We start from the raw sequence: 15,393 nt of genomic DNA on the forward strand, positions 1-15,393 counted from the left end.
AATGTGGAACAGTATCAATCGATCCATCCATCCATCGATCAATCAAATTCGAGTCATTTTTGTCCAGCAGGGATGACAGCAGTCATCTCCCACATGGCCACGCCTCTCTCCCCCCCTCCCTCGCTCTCTCTCCATGCGGAGAGATAGCACATGGAGGGAGGGTCGGATTAAACCGGCGTGAGTGGTGGGAAACAGACCACTTGGCCAAGGGACTGAGGATCCACTCCATATGCACCAAGTGAGGATCTTCCCCTCTCTTTGCCCTAACGGGAACCCATTCCCCCCATCTTCTGCCACCTCTTAGTCTAATTACCCTCGCTCTCACCATGTCGAGTCAGTCCATTCAACGACGGTAAAATTTTGCGCGATGATTTCGTGGGCCAAGGGATGAAGCTGCCCCGGCCGAGATTACGATCCTTCGATTCGTTTCAGTTACCGTTCTTGCTTTGTGCTCGCTGTTTGAACCGCCGAAACCCGGGTTGCCGCGCCGGAAGGCTAAAGCTTCCCTGGCTGGCGCCCCGGAAGCCGTCGATCCCAATCACATGAAACCTGAACGGCCAAGCCGGGGAAGAGCTCTACCCTAGTCGCAGAGAAGGCAGACATAAGAAAAGCCATGGTAACACTAAGTAGTAAGTACAGTCGTAATACTCATCATGTAGGCAGTTAACACCAGCCAGAAAGGGTCCAGGACGCAAGGGAGTTCGGTAGCTACCATGGAAAATGGGTATTAGCCGAGATCGAGAAAATCCCGAGCAACCCTATAGATGGGGACTTGATGGGGGAAGAGTCGGAGGGGGGGGGGGGGGGACCAAAAAAATAGGGCAGTCGGGTTATTAGGCATCCGTTGTTGGCGGACCCCATACCCCATACCGAAATTTTTGCGGGTCCGGGGGGTGAGGGACGGACGGAGAGGTCCGACCTTTTCTTTCCCCTCTCTATTCCTTTTCTTTTGCATCTGACTCGGAATTCCCACACTGCCCCCCAGTGAGACTGCAACAAAAGCCGACAGCACCGCCGTGACCGCCGCCGTCCCTCCCACCCTCAGCTCCTCCCCTCACTTCACCGTGTGAATCCTCGAGATACCTGCCGCAACCGAGTGTTCCCCTCCAAACTGGAAACCATGTCTATTCGTGGGAATCTCCTCTAAAAGTGGGCTTTCTTACTAAAAAGTGGATCAGCGTAGTATTTGACCAAGAAAGGTTAGCTTGGGGTGGCCTGAAAAGAGAAAACTCTGCGCCCCAAAAAAAAGGGCAAAAAAAGCAGAAGAAAAAGAAAAAAAAAAAAAGAGGGTAAGCCAATGAGATATCTTCCAGCAGGTGCTGCTAAGGTACGGTCGTATTGCCAATCAGCACATGCCCTAACCCGGTAGTCGTCCGGCTGCAAAAAGCACGTGTGTTTCGGAGTTACTTTGTCCACCAACCCATGAATCCGGGATAGCTTCAATTCAGATCCAGGAAAAAGGGAAAAAGAACTGTCAAAACAGTCGATCTCTCTCCTGTCCTGACTGCAGTTTCCCACCGTTCAAGTATGTATAGCTGCACGCCAGAAACGTGCGCCAAGGGATGGTCCCGATCGCAAGAAGGGCAGGGAGCATAGAAGAAAGGGCAGGGCGATGAGCCGCACCGTGGTCCTCGCTTCAAGCCACTGCCGTTCCGTCTGAGACTCCACTGAATCTTACTCTCTGACCGCCTGCTGGGCCTGCTGGGCCACTTGCTACTCAGTAGTTTGGTGCATGACTAATGGTTGAGACTTGGCATGTCCGCTGACTCAGCTGACTCACCTCTCTCGCACATGGCTTGTTCCGATACTGCACGGGATATCCTCGGCAGGATCAGGTCCGACTCTTCTTTCGGTCTATTCCAACTTCAAGCCACTGCCTGGTGGTGATGAATGTGCTTTCATCTGAACGCAGGTGAGACTCCGTACTGCGGTGCAGATGCAAGTGCACTCACTGCACAAGGGCGGTGTGTGTGAGCACCCGCGGCGCGGGTGGGGTGGATCTCAATCTCTGGCACAAGATCATCTATCCATCCTAACGGTTACCTTCCGCAAGCAGTAACATTCCCGACAGGAACTCAACCATCGAAAGCACGCTGCTCCGATGGAACACGCCGTACACAACCACTTCAGAAACTTTAGTACCTCGTAGTTGTAGCGCTAATCTGCCAAGCGAATCGACCCTCAACCCAACCCATGACGTACGCTTCAAATGTATACACGATCTGTCCACGTACGTGCATAGCACTTGGTACTCATATTACTATAAAAGCCTTGTCGCTACCAAGCTCCATCGCGGCTGGGCGGGTATCCAAGCGCGGTGGTATGATCCTGGCGAATCCCCGTCGGCAAACCTTGATTGGATCAAGGCACAACCCAAGCAGCGAGTCTTTGAGCTTCGGGATGCAATAGACTTTGGTCGAAGAACAGAAAAAAAAAAATAGGCACACGTCAGCGGTGGGATGGCAAGCCGTCGTCAGGTGCGAAACCGCGTTGCTGGGCTGACGCACTGGGATTTTTATATATCGCGCTGCCGCTATTTGTGCGTATCGCGCGCTGCCCGGCGGAATAGAGTTCAAGATGTTGCTCTTGCAAACTATGTCTACGCCACTGATATATGATCGCAGATCAAGTAGCAGGATGCCCGGTGGTTTGAATGATACGATTGGGCGCAAAGGCGAGCTGATTGCTCGGCAGCACGACGGGTAAAAAAGCAGAGTGACGAGTGCGGCTGTTGCGCATCAGCGCGGGTCGTTCGCGAGTGGGTGGTGTATTCCCTGCTGCTGGGTGCTTGGCAGGGACGTCATTTTTCGAGGTCGCAGATTGGGTTTCAGAGCAAAGTAACTTAGATGGGCTCTAGAGGTATGTGTGTGATGCACAAAGTACTGTACTCTGTATATGGGCACTTCGGTTGTTGGTTGCATGTGAAGATGATTTGCTAGCGATTTGTCTGGTTGACAGGAGCCTTACACCGCCTTACTTTTACGGCACTTGATCTGCCGGACAGAGATATCTCGGTCATCAGGCGGTGAAGACCTTGCCAGCTAAATTACAACTCAGAAATAGCTTCAAATTTGCTAGAAATACAACATTCCTGAAGCCAAAAGCCTTGTTAAAGAAATCTCAAGCTATTGGACACAGTACTGACACTCAATTATAGTCAATCTAGCCACGTCTTATCCTCTCGATGTTCAATCAAATGGTGAAGTTCCTGGCAAGTTGCGAGTTCGCTGGACCGGGCAGTGTGTATTCCTCTTGTTCGAGCGCTTCGAGCTATCTGGAACTCTTGTGCAATGCTCGGGAACTATCAGCTGTTTCACAGTCATTATCTGTGCTTGCAACTTACCAGACTAGGATCAGGCTCGAGTTTGAATTTCAGCCTGATAGAACCTCGTATGGAGAGATAAATAAAATTACGGGTAGAGCCAAGGTGAATGTTGACACCCGCCATTGTGCTGTCAATATATCTTCCAGAACGCCGGTGAATTTATCTATCTAGCCACGTGTTGAACAACCGCTTTTGCAACATGACAATCCTTCCTTCTGACCGACGAACAGAGCTCAGCGGCTGCATCTTCCGGTCCAGCTTCAAGTCCACAGTCCTCTCCGGTCAGGATGAGTGCGGGAATCCCACAACTACTGCCTTAACGGGTCATCGGCCCCTGAGAATCAAATACACACCCCAGGCAATGTCCAGAGCCTGAACTGACACGAGCTGGATATACTTCATTGTCGGTGTTGTCGAGCCCTGAGACGCGAACCAGCCAATCAAGCTTTATGCTGTCCGCGTTGACCAGTAAGCACTAGGTTCGTTTCCACAGCTAGGATCGTAGTCAGCCACCATAACCTAGTATGAAAGACAAAACAATGAACAGAGTCAGGTCCGAGGTGACACTACCCTGCCAGGTTTCTTCCTTTCTTTGTAGAGACTACCTCTTTCTGTCATTTCCAAGCCACCGTTACACAACCGTCTCTTTCCGCCGCAACCAAGACCTGATCAAGCCCCCAGACCGCCGTCATCACAGCCCACCCCTCAACTCTAAACCACACCTCCCACCGAACTCATCCCAAGAATGAACGCCCTCATCACAACCCTCTACGGCTTCCCCCCGCCCGCACCCCGCCACCGCACCGCCCCCATCCGCATCCTATGCGTAGGCCTCCCTCGCTCCGGCACGGAGAGCCGCAGCCTCGCCCTAACGCAACTAGGCTACAAGCCCTTCCACGGCTGGGATCTAGTCTTCGACACGGCGGCGCACATCCAAGCGTGGGCGCAGCTCGCCGAACGCAAGTACGGCCCCCCACAGGACCAACCCATCACGCGCGCGGACTTCGACGCCCTCCTCCCCGGCGACTGCGACGTGGTCATCGACTCGGCCGCCGCGCTCTTCACGCCGGAGATCCTGCAGGCCTACCCGGACGCCAAGGTGATTCTGAACACGCGCCACGACGTGGCGGCATGGCAGCGCAGCGCACGGCAAGCGTTCGTGACGGACGGCGCCGCGCACTGGGGGCTGTGGGTGCTGCATCTGTTCAGTGCGGAGGTGTTTTGGCTGTGGCGGCTGTATTATACCTTTGGGTATCCGGGGTTGTTTCGGGGGAGGACGGTGGAGGAGGGGGTGGTGGGCAAGGGGAAGAGGGTGTATCGTGAGCATGGGTGGTTGGTTAAGGGGTTGGTGGAGAGGGAGCTGTTGTTGGAGTGGAACGTGGAGGATGGCTGGGGGCCTTTGTGTGAGGTTTGTTGGTTCTTTCTTTTGTCGGTCTTGTGCTTGGGGAGGGGGTTAGGGTTGGGTTAGTGGCTGACTGACGAGTTATAGTTCTTGGGCAAGGAAGTCCCGCTGGAGCCGTTTCCCCAGACGAATACCGGGGAAGGGTTCCGGAATCGCGTTGAGAAGAGAGTCGGGCCCTGGCGGCGGACGGCGTTGGGGAATTTTGCCCTCATGATCACTTCGGCGGGGGTGCTGGGGACGGCGGTGGTGTTTGGGGCGAGGAAGGGCGGCGGGGGGTGGTGGCCTGCTGTCAGGGAGATTCCGGGGTCGATCGGGGCGCGTTGGTTTTAGTGCGGTGGAATTGATATGGTGGCTGTTTATCAGACTTGGAAGGACGAGGAAGGTGGATGCTTTTGGTTCTTGCGATGCAGTGTATCTACAGTTTGTCGTCGGTGTAGCGGGAGGGCTAGATTATCAAAATCATGCATTTTGGGTCATTAATGTAGGAGTCATAATACACAGATGCTAACACCACGCTATGTAGGTGTACAACAACAAAGAAACAGGTCTGAACGCAATCCTTCAATTAACACCCCCTAATCAAACACCAATGCCCGCACCTCAATACTCTCCCTAGGCTTCGCATCCGCGGGGGAGCGGGGATGCACAAACGCGGCATGGGGCACGCGCGACACAGCCCCCGGCTGATTATCGGAGCACTGCAGCAGGATGCGCTCGTCGTCGTCGACGTGCGACCAGTACAGCCACTTCTGGGACGGCTGGTACTGGACGCTCATGGTCTCGCCGGTGAAGCTGGGGTAGCGGCGCTGGACGGGGATGAGATCCGCGGGGTCGGTGGAGCTGCCGCTGGCAAAGGCGAGCGGCAGCGACTCGACCCGCCCATTGATCGGCCGCCAGACGTTGATGATGCGGAAGCGGCCCTGCGCTAGCTTCTCCGCCTCCGCCGGGTCGGCGATGCTCCGCCGCACGCGCGCCTCCGCCGCGGCTGCCGTCTGATCCACGTGCGCGTACGTCACGGGCTGCCGCGAGGCGCTGGGCTCATGCTTGCGCACCGTGTGGTCGAAGATGACCACCCGCTGCGCGCCGGGGACGTGCTCGAGCAGGAATCGCTCGGTCTCCGGGTAGTAGATCTCGCGGATGGCCTCGTCGGAGTCGAATTGCGCGTAGCTCATCGCCGACGGGACGCCCCGGAAGACTTGGAAGGCGTCCTTGGCAAGGGAATATTCGTCCTCGTGGCCGCGGATGTCGCGGAGAGGGACCTGCTGGGTCGTCTGCGAGAAGTTCTGTTGCGGCTGGCCGGCTGGAGGCTGCTCCACGTAGGCGAAGGGCGCGGAGCCGTCGGCTGGCGCGCGGTAGAAGTTAATCTCCGCCGTGACGTCGCCTTGTGCTGTCATGGTCAATGATTTTTGTTTGATTTGTATTAAGACCGAGTGTGCTTGAAGTGAGTATGTTGAGATTGAGTGTGTGCAGAAGAATGGATGAGATTGTTACATTGATGTGATGTGGTGGCAGTATATAAAGACAGTGGGCAGCGGGCGGCGATGACGCCACCGGCTTTGAGAATTAACAATCAATCACCGAGCAATCCCCGGAATACAACCTCTATATGATCACATAATCATCGAAATACGAGTATGAAGTATAGATATCTGGAATAATTACCGCATTCAGCTTACATCTCATACATAACAGGCGTCTATTTCCTGGCATTTCTCCAATCAATGTCTGTGGCGAGCAGGGTTGGTAATCCAAAGGCTTACATATGCAGTGGCCGATTCCATTCGCCGAAATTCCGCATCACGCAATGCCGATTAATCAGCCGTCGCGATCCCTGCATCTTATCAGATCCGGGATTTGAAGATCAGCCATCATGTACAAGCTGGCTACTCTAGCTAGGGAAAAATGGTTCGATGCAAAAACTAGTTTACCATGGGTATGCAGTCGTACCCGAATCTTGGATGATGATTATGTATACACCGATTCAGATGAGCGTCCAGCTCTCACTTGCCCTCGAGCTTCTTTCTGCCTTGAGTGAGGAGCGAGTTATCAATGAACCGAAGACAGGTCTGTAACATGTACAATCTCAGAAAACAAAATTTAAGCTTCAAGTAAAGCTGGATATAGTATCTGCTTGGAATCTCATGGCACCAAAACCCAGCTCGACCTCTACTTCCCCCGTTCCTCCGCCGCATTCCGCGCAATCAACTCCTCATACTCCCGAATATTACTCACCCCCTTAGGCATCCCATTCGGCTGCAACCCCTGCTTATCCATCAATTGATCCCGCCGCTCGATGCACGTCCGCCAGGCTGGCCGCGCCTCCATCCGCCGCTGCCACACCTGCACGTTGGGCCACGCCGCCAGATCCTGCTCGGCCTCTGGGAGCAGGTAATTCAGCCGCCCGTTCCACGGCACGAACGCCAGGTCCGCGAACGTCAGCTTGTCGCCCACGAGCCAGGCTCTGTCGGCCAGGACCGTGTCCAGCACCCCTAGGATGCGGCGGACTTCGGTGACGTAGCGGTCGATCACGCTGGGGAGCTTTTCGGGATGAAGGACGGTGAACCTGCATTTCGGGTAGTTGTTAGGTGGTGTGGTTGGGAAAAGGGGAGGGGAGGGGGGAAGGGTAGATTGAGGGACAAGGGGAAGGGCATACCACGCCGCCTGGCCGAAGTACGGACCCTGCCCGCTCATCTGGAAATGGAGGTATTGGTTGCAGAGGTGGCGCTCGGGGAGGGTCGAGTAGCTGAGTTTGTGGTTGGGGTCGTAGACGTCGATCAGGTACTGGATGATGGCGCCGGACTCCCAGAGGGTGAGCTTGGTGTTGGGGTCGACGATTGCTGTGTTGGATGTCAGTGGTGGGTTAGGGTTTGTGGTTGTGTATGTTGGGGGTGATAAGATAAGAGCTTGGGTATGGGTGGATGGGTTTACCTGGGGCGCGCCCATTGGGGTTAATGTTGATGAAGGGTGGGTTTTTCACGTCGTCGAACTTGAAGGACTGAATCTCGTAGGGGACTTGGAGTTCCTCGAGAACGAGGACGACCTGGGATGGAGGAGGGTGTCAATGCTCGATGGTGTTTTAGGTTGGTGGTGGTGGTGGTGGTGGTGGTGGTGGTGGCTGACCTTCCAGGGGTTGGGACCGGGAGCTGGGATTGAGTGTTAGCTTTCGTGAGTCTGTTTTGGGAAGAGTGTATAATGAAGACATACGGGTCATCCAGACGGTGATGGGCTTGGTCATAGTGTGTGTTGGAATGTTGAGGGAACTTGTTTGCGTGAATCTAAAAAGAAGACGGACTTGAGTTGCGGACACGTCTTATATAGCTTCTTCCTGGTCCCAGGGGACAATCACTACGCTGGCATAGGCCGCTCTTTCCAAGAGGGTTCGAAGCTTAAATCTCTGGCTATAGCTATATCTGGAGACGATCGTACTTGTAAGATCATCTACAACATGAGGCTGAATTGGGATGCGGCCATAGCGAAGCCTAATCCGGTAAGGTGTGGCGAGTGGAGTCGCTTCCTACACGGCCAGGCCAGTCAAGTGCGGAGGTACGGCGGGGCCTGGAGGGGTTGGGGTTGGTTGTACTGTGCTCAGAAGGTGTCGGTCAGATCTCATCCATATCAGAACTTGTGGACCACAACGTACTCGAGTAATCATTTGTGCCCCCGAATCCCCAAAAGAACCTTGATTCCATTCGGTGTGCTAGCAGAGAGCACTTTTAATTTCGAAGCCTATCCTCCAAATCAAAGCACAGCAAACCAAACACCCTCCGCACCATACCTAAAACACACCAGACAATATCCCTCATCACCGACGACCTTCTCCTGAGGCTCTGGGAGCTGGCCTAGACACAACCATCTGACGAGCGAGCATCAGCAAAGCTCTAGACCCATCTGTGCAGCAAGCACTTTTCCCAGAAAAGGACTGGGTCGTGTCGTTGGGACCACGTCGTCAGGACAGTAGTCGCCGTCGGGGCGTGGAATTTACCATCGAGTATATGTGTGAGGGGAATAGTCTCGTAGTGCTCGTGCTCCACGAGGCCGAAGCACCAGACACAAGCCCTCAAGCCGTCGAAGGAGCGGAGGCTCATTAGATTGATAGGAATATACAGAGTTTTCTGAATCCGTCCAAGTGTCCGTTCTGCATGGGGAATCCAGTCCCCACCTCAATCATATATGGCGAACTCATCACCACCATGATAGAACCACCAGACAATAGTGCCAGTGGGGGGCAACGCTCGCCAACCCTCCATGCTCAAATTTGCCCCGGGCTCCCGGGCGCTACGGATGTCCTTGACACACTTTCGTCCATCAACAGCATCCGTTTCGACGTATGCAGGCATCTGGACCTCTTCGCTGAAACCGTACTCCCACCGCACCTGTCCGAGCGACTCGATATGCTCGTCGTCGTAGATAAGCAACAGACCTAAAATGGGACGATGCGGTCGCTCCGGATCCCTGCAGACCTGCACTTTGATCAGCCCCTGCAGTGGTGCTTTTGTCATGAACCAATTTTGCTCTGACAGGCCGAGGCGACCATTGGGATCTCCTGGGGGTTCCAGGCGAGGACCCTCCGGCTGCGAATCCAGAGCCCTACCACCTCCATTGATTGAGTCACTGCATGTAACTCCGACGGCGGTGATGTGTACGCGAACGGGGTCAAGTCCGTCGTGAAAGACACCAGTGATTGGGCCATCGCTCGCCTTGACCAGCGGAACGCATTTGAATGGGTCTTCCATGAAATGTGGAGTTGGAGGCGCGAAGGTAATGGTTCTTCCTAACGAGGTTTGAAGCTGTGCGCGGGTGAGTTATCGTTACGAGGTTATCAAAAATGGGGCGCTTACCACTAACCCGAACTCCCTTGCTCTAAGACAATACCTGCGCGTCCAAGCAGCCGTGATGGATTCTTGCTGGTTTAACGGGAAGTAAATCCATACTTTGTCGCTTGTGCTGTCGCGCCAGTGCATCAGATCGAGAAATTCTTTGAAACAGGTTGCCGTGTCCGAGAATCCGTGGAGACCCATTATCCCATGGTCGGTGCAACAGGCTAGAAGACCTTTGACGTTGTCATCGAACGCAACGTAGTCCAACCGAGGATTCTTGCGGAGGCTATGCGCGTTCCAGCGCTGGAATGCGGGGGGTAGGGGTGTGCTCCAACACCACTTGTCGGAGGACGAACCGTCGGAGACGAGTGCAATGTCACGCACGAACAGACCCTGGGTATGAAACATCAGCCCTTATGACAGCACTGGGCAAGGGTACCCCAGAAGCATCCATACATCGCAGTCTACTTCAATGCTCACAAAAGAAGCGTGCGGCCGGAGGACCTTGTACCACGACGAGCCATCGGGTTCTGGCACCGAGTCCTTGTCCACAAACTGGATCCCGCGCAAGCCAAACGCGTCTAGCGACAAGACAATCCTGTCCATCACCGCGGGGATCTTGAGGTAGTCTAGATGCGATGCAGCCGTAGCTTCCAGCGGCGCAGTGCTGAGCTGGGTCACGTACGCGATGCCTCGGCAGCGGATACGTCGCATCCACACATCGTGCTGGAGCGTGAGCAGCTGCTTCGGCTGGGGTGCACGGCGCCTCCACTCCTCTAGCAATCGACGGCCCTCGCCCAGGACGGTCAGATACCAGCAGGGTGCCGTGAACTCCGCGACCGCGACCTTCAGCTCCAGCGGTAGTCGCATGAAGAAATGCACTGTGGAATCTGGCTGGGTCAATCCCATAGTAGATGCTCTTCGCAACCCCTCCAAGGCTGACGCGATCTCCCCGCGTCTATCGCTTCGAACTTGATAGACGGGTTTTATGGCACACATGTACTTCATCATCTCGGGCTGTGCAGGTCTTTTCGCTGGCTCGTAACTGTCTGTCAACGTGTTGTAGCATCGTTGGTGAAACCAAACCGTGGGATTTGGCGTATACAAGCAACGTTGGCACGAGTCTGGACAGTCTGGAGCAGTGCGCAGGATGTGATGTATGTCTATATTTCAAAGGATCAGAGAAGGAAGAGAGAGAGAGAGAGAGAGAGAGAGAGAGAGAGAGAGAGAGAGCAAAACAGATTACAGGCGCAAAGGGTAGGTGTGTGCAGTACCGAGGAATTGCTCTCCGGCAGTTGGAGTTTGTCGGCATAGCAAGCATGCGGTTCTTCCAAGATGAACGTTTGTCGCAGAGTCTCTGACCCCACGAGGATTCTGTGTCCAATTGTGGGGTGTTGCCATAGCATACTTCGCTGAATCGCGATGACTGGAGGTTGCTGTGTTGAAGGTAATGTTGATGCCCAGAGAGCATGCATACATAACAACGGAGTTAAGACGAACGAAAAAGGCCGAGGGTTTGGACTTATGGCAGTCACGTGCTACAGCTTCGAGGTCCAGGGGTCGGTGACTCAGACCGCCTTCTACCGTACTGGCAGAGTATTCATCACATTGTACTCCGTAGCAGAGCATCCATCACTTTGGGAATGTTGGCAACGAAAGCTGCAGTAGACTTCTGCCCAAAGCGAAGAGGTGAAGTCGTCTGGGATTCTCTATAGTGTAGTATGTGCAAGCATCAGTTGCCGACCAACAAAGAACAAACCTTGGAAAAGGCATATACTAAACACAGATTCCAGCAGCGAGAAATAGACAATCTCGACAGACTGCCAGTTTCGTATACGGGCCGATGTCGCAGTGCTCATGAGTCATCTGAATCAGCGATGTGATCGATCGTTCAATTTACATGGAAGGTATGAGAGGTTTTGGAAAACCGGGCATGCCCGGATGACCAGTTCTCACACACTAAACCTATTTCATTAGAACTGGGCAGGACTTCAGGACAGGGCATGCCCAGTTCGTTCTGCATTAGCTGGTTGCTTGCCCTTGATATAAGATCTAGCCAAGAGTTAGCCAGGAACGAGAAGTAAGTGACTCATCAGCTCCTTCCCCGGACTGCGGTTGTGGTGCGATCCGCCTATCAATCTAGATCTGAATAAATACTTATGCTGTTTTTGTTCTCACTATTCGCTGCTTTCTCCCCTGCTACACCACTCTCTCCACTCAACTTCATCCAGAATCAGGCGTCAGATTGACCTCGACCATGTATAGAATTCAAAATATCTCTCGGGCTTCAAATGCCCTTTCCAGGCCTTCACCAAAACATGCTGTCGGCAGCCACTTCACTCTGATGCGAAATACACCCACTACCCGGGGCACAGCTTCTGCTGCGACGCAGTTAATTTACAACAACACTGTACCAGAGAGGAAGACCCTACCAGCAGTCGCACGTCTGGAAATGGACGAATCGTGTGTCACTCTTGATTTGGCTTTTCCCATTACTTACCACTAACACTCAATAGGTTCATTGGAATGACCGGAGGCGAGATCTTCCACGAGATGATGCAGCGACACAACGTCAAACACATCTGTATGTGCATATACCCCAAAGCCACCTGAATGAGGCTCTAACTAACACTTCGTTCGATGACTCCAGTTGGATACCCCGGGGGAGCCATCCTCCCCGTCTTTGACGCCATCTACAACTCTAAAAAGGTCGATTTCGTCCTCCCAAAACACGAACAAGGCGCCGGACACATGGCCGAAGGATATGCCCGAGCGTCAGGAAAACCGGGGATCGTGCTGGTGACCTCCGGCCCGGGGGCCACGAACGTTGTGACCCCGATGCAGGACGCGCTCTGTGACGGCACGCCCTTGATTGTCTTCTGCGGGCAGGTTGCGACCTCGCTGATCGGCAGCGACGGGTTCCAGGAGGCGGATATGCTGGGCATCTCGCGCTCGTGCACAAAATGGAACGTCATGGTGCGCCATGTCTCGGAACTGCCGCAGCGCATCAATGAGGCGTTCCAAATCGCAACGAGTGGGCGACCCGGTCCCGTGTTGGTTGATCTTCCCAAGGACGTCACGGCTGCGGTCCTAAGGAAGGCGATTCCGACCACGTCGGCGTTGCCGTTCGTTCCTACTGTTGTTGACAGTATCAAGGCGGTGCCTCAGAAGTCAATCGCTCGGGTGGCTGAGTTGATCAACACTGCCAAAAAGCCCGTCATTTATGCGGGGCAAGGAGTGGTCAACTCGCCGGATGCTTCGCGATTGCTTAGAGAGCTTGCGGAAAAGTCCTCGATTCCGGTTACAACCACTCTGCAGGGACTCGGTGGGTTCGATGAACTAGATGAAAAATCCTTGCATATGGTGGGAATGCATGGATCCGGGTATGCGAACATGGCGATGCAGGAAGCCGACCTGATTATCGCTCTGGGAGCTCGATTTGACGACCGGGTTACGATGAATATCAAGAAGTTTGCGCCCGCGGCGCGAGCGGCGGCGGCGGCGGGGGTCGGGGGGATCGTGCATTTCGACATCCTGCCGAAGAATATCAACAAGGTTGTTCAAGCGACCGAGGCGGTGGTGGGCGATGTTGCTGAGAGCCTTGCAGCTGTGCTTCCCCAGATTGAACAGAAGAATATGACCCATCCCGATCGTCGGTCGTGGTTTGGGACGATTAAAGAGTGGAAGAAACGCTGGCCGCTGAACGTGTACGATCGAAGGGATCGGTCGCATCTGATCCAGCCTCAAGCAATGATCGAAGAACTCAGTAGGTTGACTGCCGATCGCAAGCAGGAAACCATCATCACCACGGGAATCGGGCAACATCAGATGTGGACGGCGCAGCAGTTTCGCTGGCGGTATCCGCGCACGATGATCACCTCGGGCGGATTGGGCACGATGGGCTTCGGCTTGCCCGCTGCTATCGGAGCCAAGGTGGCGAGGCCCGATGCATTGGTCATTGACATCGATGGTGATGCCTCGTTTGGAATGACTCTGACTGAATTGAGTACCGCTGCGCAGTTCAATATTGGGGTGAAGGTGATTGTGCTCAACAACGAGGAACAAGGCATGGTGACTCAGTGGCAGAACCTGTTCTATGAAGATAGATATGCCCACACGCATATCAGAAATCCCGATTTCATGAAACTGGCCAAGGCAATGCACGTCCAGCAACGCCGTGCTACCAGGCCGGAAGAAGTGTCTGATGCCCTGAAATGGCTAATCAACACTGAGGGTCCTGCCCTGCTAGAAGTTGTGACCGACAAAAAAGTCCCTGTACTCCCCATGGTTCCTGCTGGATCAGGACTACATGAGTTCATTGCATGGGATGCTGCAACAGACAAGAAGAGGAGAGAATTGATGCGTGAGCGGACGTGTGGCCTGCATGGGGCATAGACGTGCATCACTTGTAATTAGTGACTCATCCAAAAGTAATATAATGTTTCATATCGCCAGCTCCTGACTCGACAATTCAAATCTTACGAGCCAGATCACAAACCATCGAGTGGTCTCCAGACTTTCATCCACCGCTGAATCACCATTAGCGACGCTATTGCACGTGGCAGGAAGAATGGGAACCAACCTGATCGTACGTTAGATTCGCATCCACGAACCTCAAATCTGTGGCCAACCGAATCTTTCGCTTTGGATCCTTATTGTTGCAAGTCGCGTGCACTAGAAAAGGATCATGAAAGATGACATCCCCAGCCTCATACTTCGTGATCAACCACTTCCGATTCTACCCCTTGCCGTAGGCGACCGTATCGCGACTCAGAAACCCGCCATCGTTCATGTTTTTATTGAACGCTGACACACGCTTCTCATCGGTAAAATTCCCCGCATTGCGACGGAATTCCTCCCCCGTCCTGCGCCCAATTTCCGTCGACTTCTCTAGGTACATCAGCCCGCCAGCCTCCAGCGAGACGTCCCCGATCGGCACCCACGCCGTCAGGCTGGTGGGCGGATCGGCGCGAAGATACATCTAATCAAAGTGTACGGGAGTCAGCCCGCTGTCGGCACAAAGGCCCGGAGCATCGTGCGCTGCAGCATGGTAATGTCCTGTCAGCCGGTGAACTTCCGGATGAAGGCGCGAAGTTCCTCGGTCGCGCAGAAGCTGAGGTAGAAGGATACCTCGTGGGCGCTGATCATCCGCTTCAGGTATTCGTCGGATTCTGCATCGTTCTGGAGGCCAAGAAGCCGGCGGAGATCTCCTGGAGGAAGGAACTTGCGGGTGACCTTCTCGTTGAAGATGCGGTCCACAGGGTCTGAGCCGTCCTTGAGGAGGCCGGAGGGGGCCATGTGGAAGAAGTAGCGGCGACGGAAGTCTAGAGCTTTGTCTTGGGGAGTAGGGCTTTGACCTGTCGAGGTCGATGGTGTTAGTTGGGGCCCGTGAAACGCTGTGAATTAGGCTGGATTGGAGACTGGCTCACAAACACGTATCCCTCGCGTAGGAAACGCTCGCGCATGATCCCAACAGAGGCGTCTTTCGCTGTTGGTTGCAGGTATCCAATCTGTTCAGGGATCATGGGCCCAAAGTGGAACTCGTGATTGAGGTTCTGGGGGTCGGTGGGGTAGTATTTGCGATAGTTATCGTTAGACGGATTTGGTTCTGTTCCTCGGCGGATGGAGGTAAATGAACGAGATACCCGGTCAGAGTTGTTGCCATTTTGTGCAAATGCTACCAAAGATATAATGACAAGTATGAGAGAGATACAAAGGCAAGCAGATCAGTGGCTCCATGCCTGTGAAGCTGTAAGTCGATGGACTTCATAGTGGACGAGGGATTGTGGGGAAAGTAGAAAAGATGAGGGGAAGAGGAAGAGGAAGAGGAGGAGGAGGAGGAGGAGGAG

The 15,393-nt window shown here is 54.1% G+C and overlaps 7 protein-coding genes across 7 annotated transcripts; 3 read left to right on the plus strand and 4 right to left on the minus strand.

The window, feature by feature from the left end:
• Positions 1-4,070: 4,070 nt before the first annotated feature.
• BO82DRAFT_380448 (sulfotransferase family protein) lies at positions 4,071-5,278 on the plus strand (the record flags this gene model as incomplete). Its single annotated transcript, XM_025637761.1, has 3 exons — positions 4,071-4,733; positions 4,815-5,002; positions 5,251-5,278. The coding sequence occupies 3 exons, from the start codon at positions 4,071-4,073 to the stop codon at positions 5,276-5,278; spliced, it is 879 nt and encodes a 292-aa protein (XP_025496546.1).
• Positions 5,279-5,289: 11 nt separating this feature from the next.
• On the minus strand, positions 5,290-6,318 carry BO82DRAFT_326580 (putative methyltransferase). Its single transcript, XM_025632925.1, has one exon. It carries the CDS (start codon positions 6,119-6,121, stop codon positions 5,303-5,305), a length of 819 nt encoding a protein of 272 aa, XP_025496547.1. The 5' UTR covers positions 6,122-6,318; the 3' UTR covers positions 5,290-5,302.
• A 423-nt stretch (positions 6,319-6,741) lies between these two features.
• On the minus strand, positions 6,742-8,193 carry BO82DRAFT_350585 (glutathione S-transferase family protein). The gene is made up of 5 exons (XM_025634195.1): positions 7,932-8,193; positions 7,848-7,870; positions 7,656-7,767; positions 7,381-7,564; positions 6,742-7,290 (listed from the first exon to the last, which is right to left on the minus strand). The coding sequence occupies exons 1-5, from the start codon at positions 7,960-7,962 to the stop codon at positions 6,894-6,896; spliced, it is 747 nt and encodes a 248-aa protein (XP_025496548.1). The 5' UTR covers positions 7,963-8,193; the 3' UTR covers positions 6,742-6,893.
• Positions 8,194-8,629: 436 nt separating this feature from the next.
• On the plus strand, positions 8,630-8,815 carry BO82DRAFT_273121 (uncharacterized protein; the record flags this gene model as incomplete). The annotated part of the gene is made up of 1 exon (XM_025631043.1): positions 8,630-8,815. A coding segment is annotated over one exon (186 nt), but the record flags the coding sequence as incomplete, so codon positions are not given.
• A 72-nt stretch (positions 8,816-8,887) lies between these two features.
• BO82DRAFT_273700 (uncharacterized protein) lies at positions 8,888-10,945 on the minus strand (the record flags this gene model as incomplete). Its single annotated transcript, XM_025631067.1, has 4 exons — positions 8,888-9,514; positions 9,566-9,937; positions 10,001-10,707; positions 10,819-10,945. The coding sequence occupies 4 exons, from the start codon at positions 10,943-10,945 to the stop codon at positions 8,888-8,890; spliced, it is 1,833 nt and encodes a 610-aa protein (XP_025496550.1).
• A 1,080-nt stretch (positions 10,946-12,025) lies between these two features.
• Positions 12,026-14,092, plus strand: BO82DRAFT_418899 (acetolactate synthase). Its single transcript, XM_025640092.1, has 2 exons — positions 12,026-12,128; positions 12,195-14,092. The coding sequence occupies exons 1-2, from the start codon at positions 12,071-12,073 to the stop codon at positions 13,937-13,939; spliced, it is 1,803 nt and encodes a 600-aa protein (XP_025496551.1). The 5' UTR covers positions 12,026-12,070; the 3' UTR covers positions 13,940-14,092.
• Position 14,093: 1 nt separating this feature from the next.
• Positions 14,094-15,009, minus strand: BO82DRAFT_418902 (uncharacterized protein; the record flags this gene model as incomplete). Its single annotated transcript, XM_025640093.1, has 5 exons — positions 14,094-14,282; positions 14,358-14,525; positions 14,564-14,584; positions 14,675-14,894; positions 14,978-15,009. The coding sequence occupies 5 exons, from the start codon at positions 15,007-15,009 to the stop codon at positions 14,094-14,096; spliced, it is 630 nt and encodes a 209-aa protein (XP_025496552.1).
• Between the last annotated feature and the right edge of the window lie 384 nt (positions 15,010-15,393).

Source organism: Aspergillus uvarum (assembly GCF_003184745.1).
Source record: "Aspergillus uvarum CBS 121591 unplaced genomic scaffold BO82scaffold_4, whole genome shotgun sequence".
Taxonomy (NCBI): domain Eukaryota; kingdom Fungi; phylum Ascomycota; class Eurotiomycetes; order Eurotiales; family Aspergillaceae; genus Aspergillus; species Aspergillus uvarum.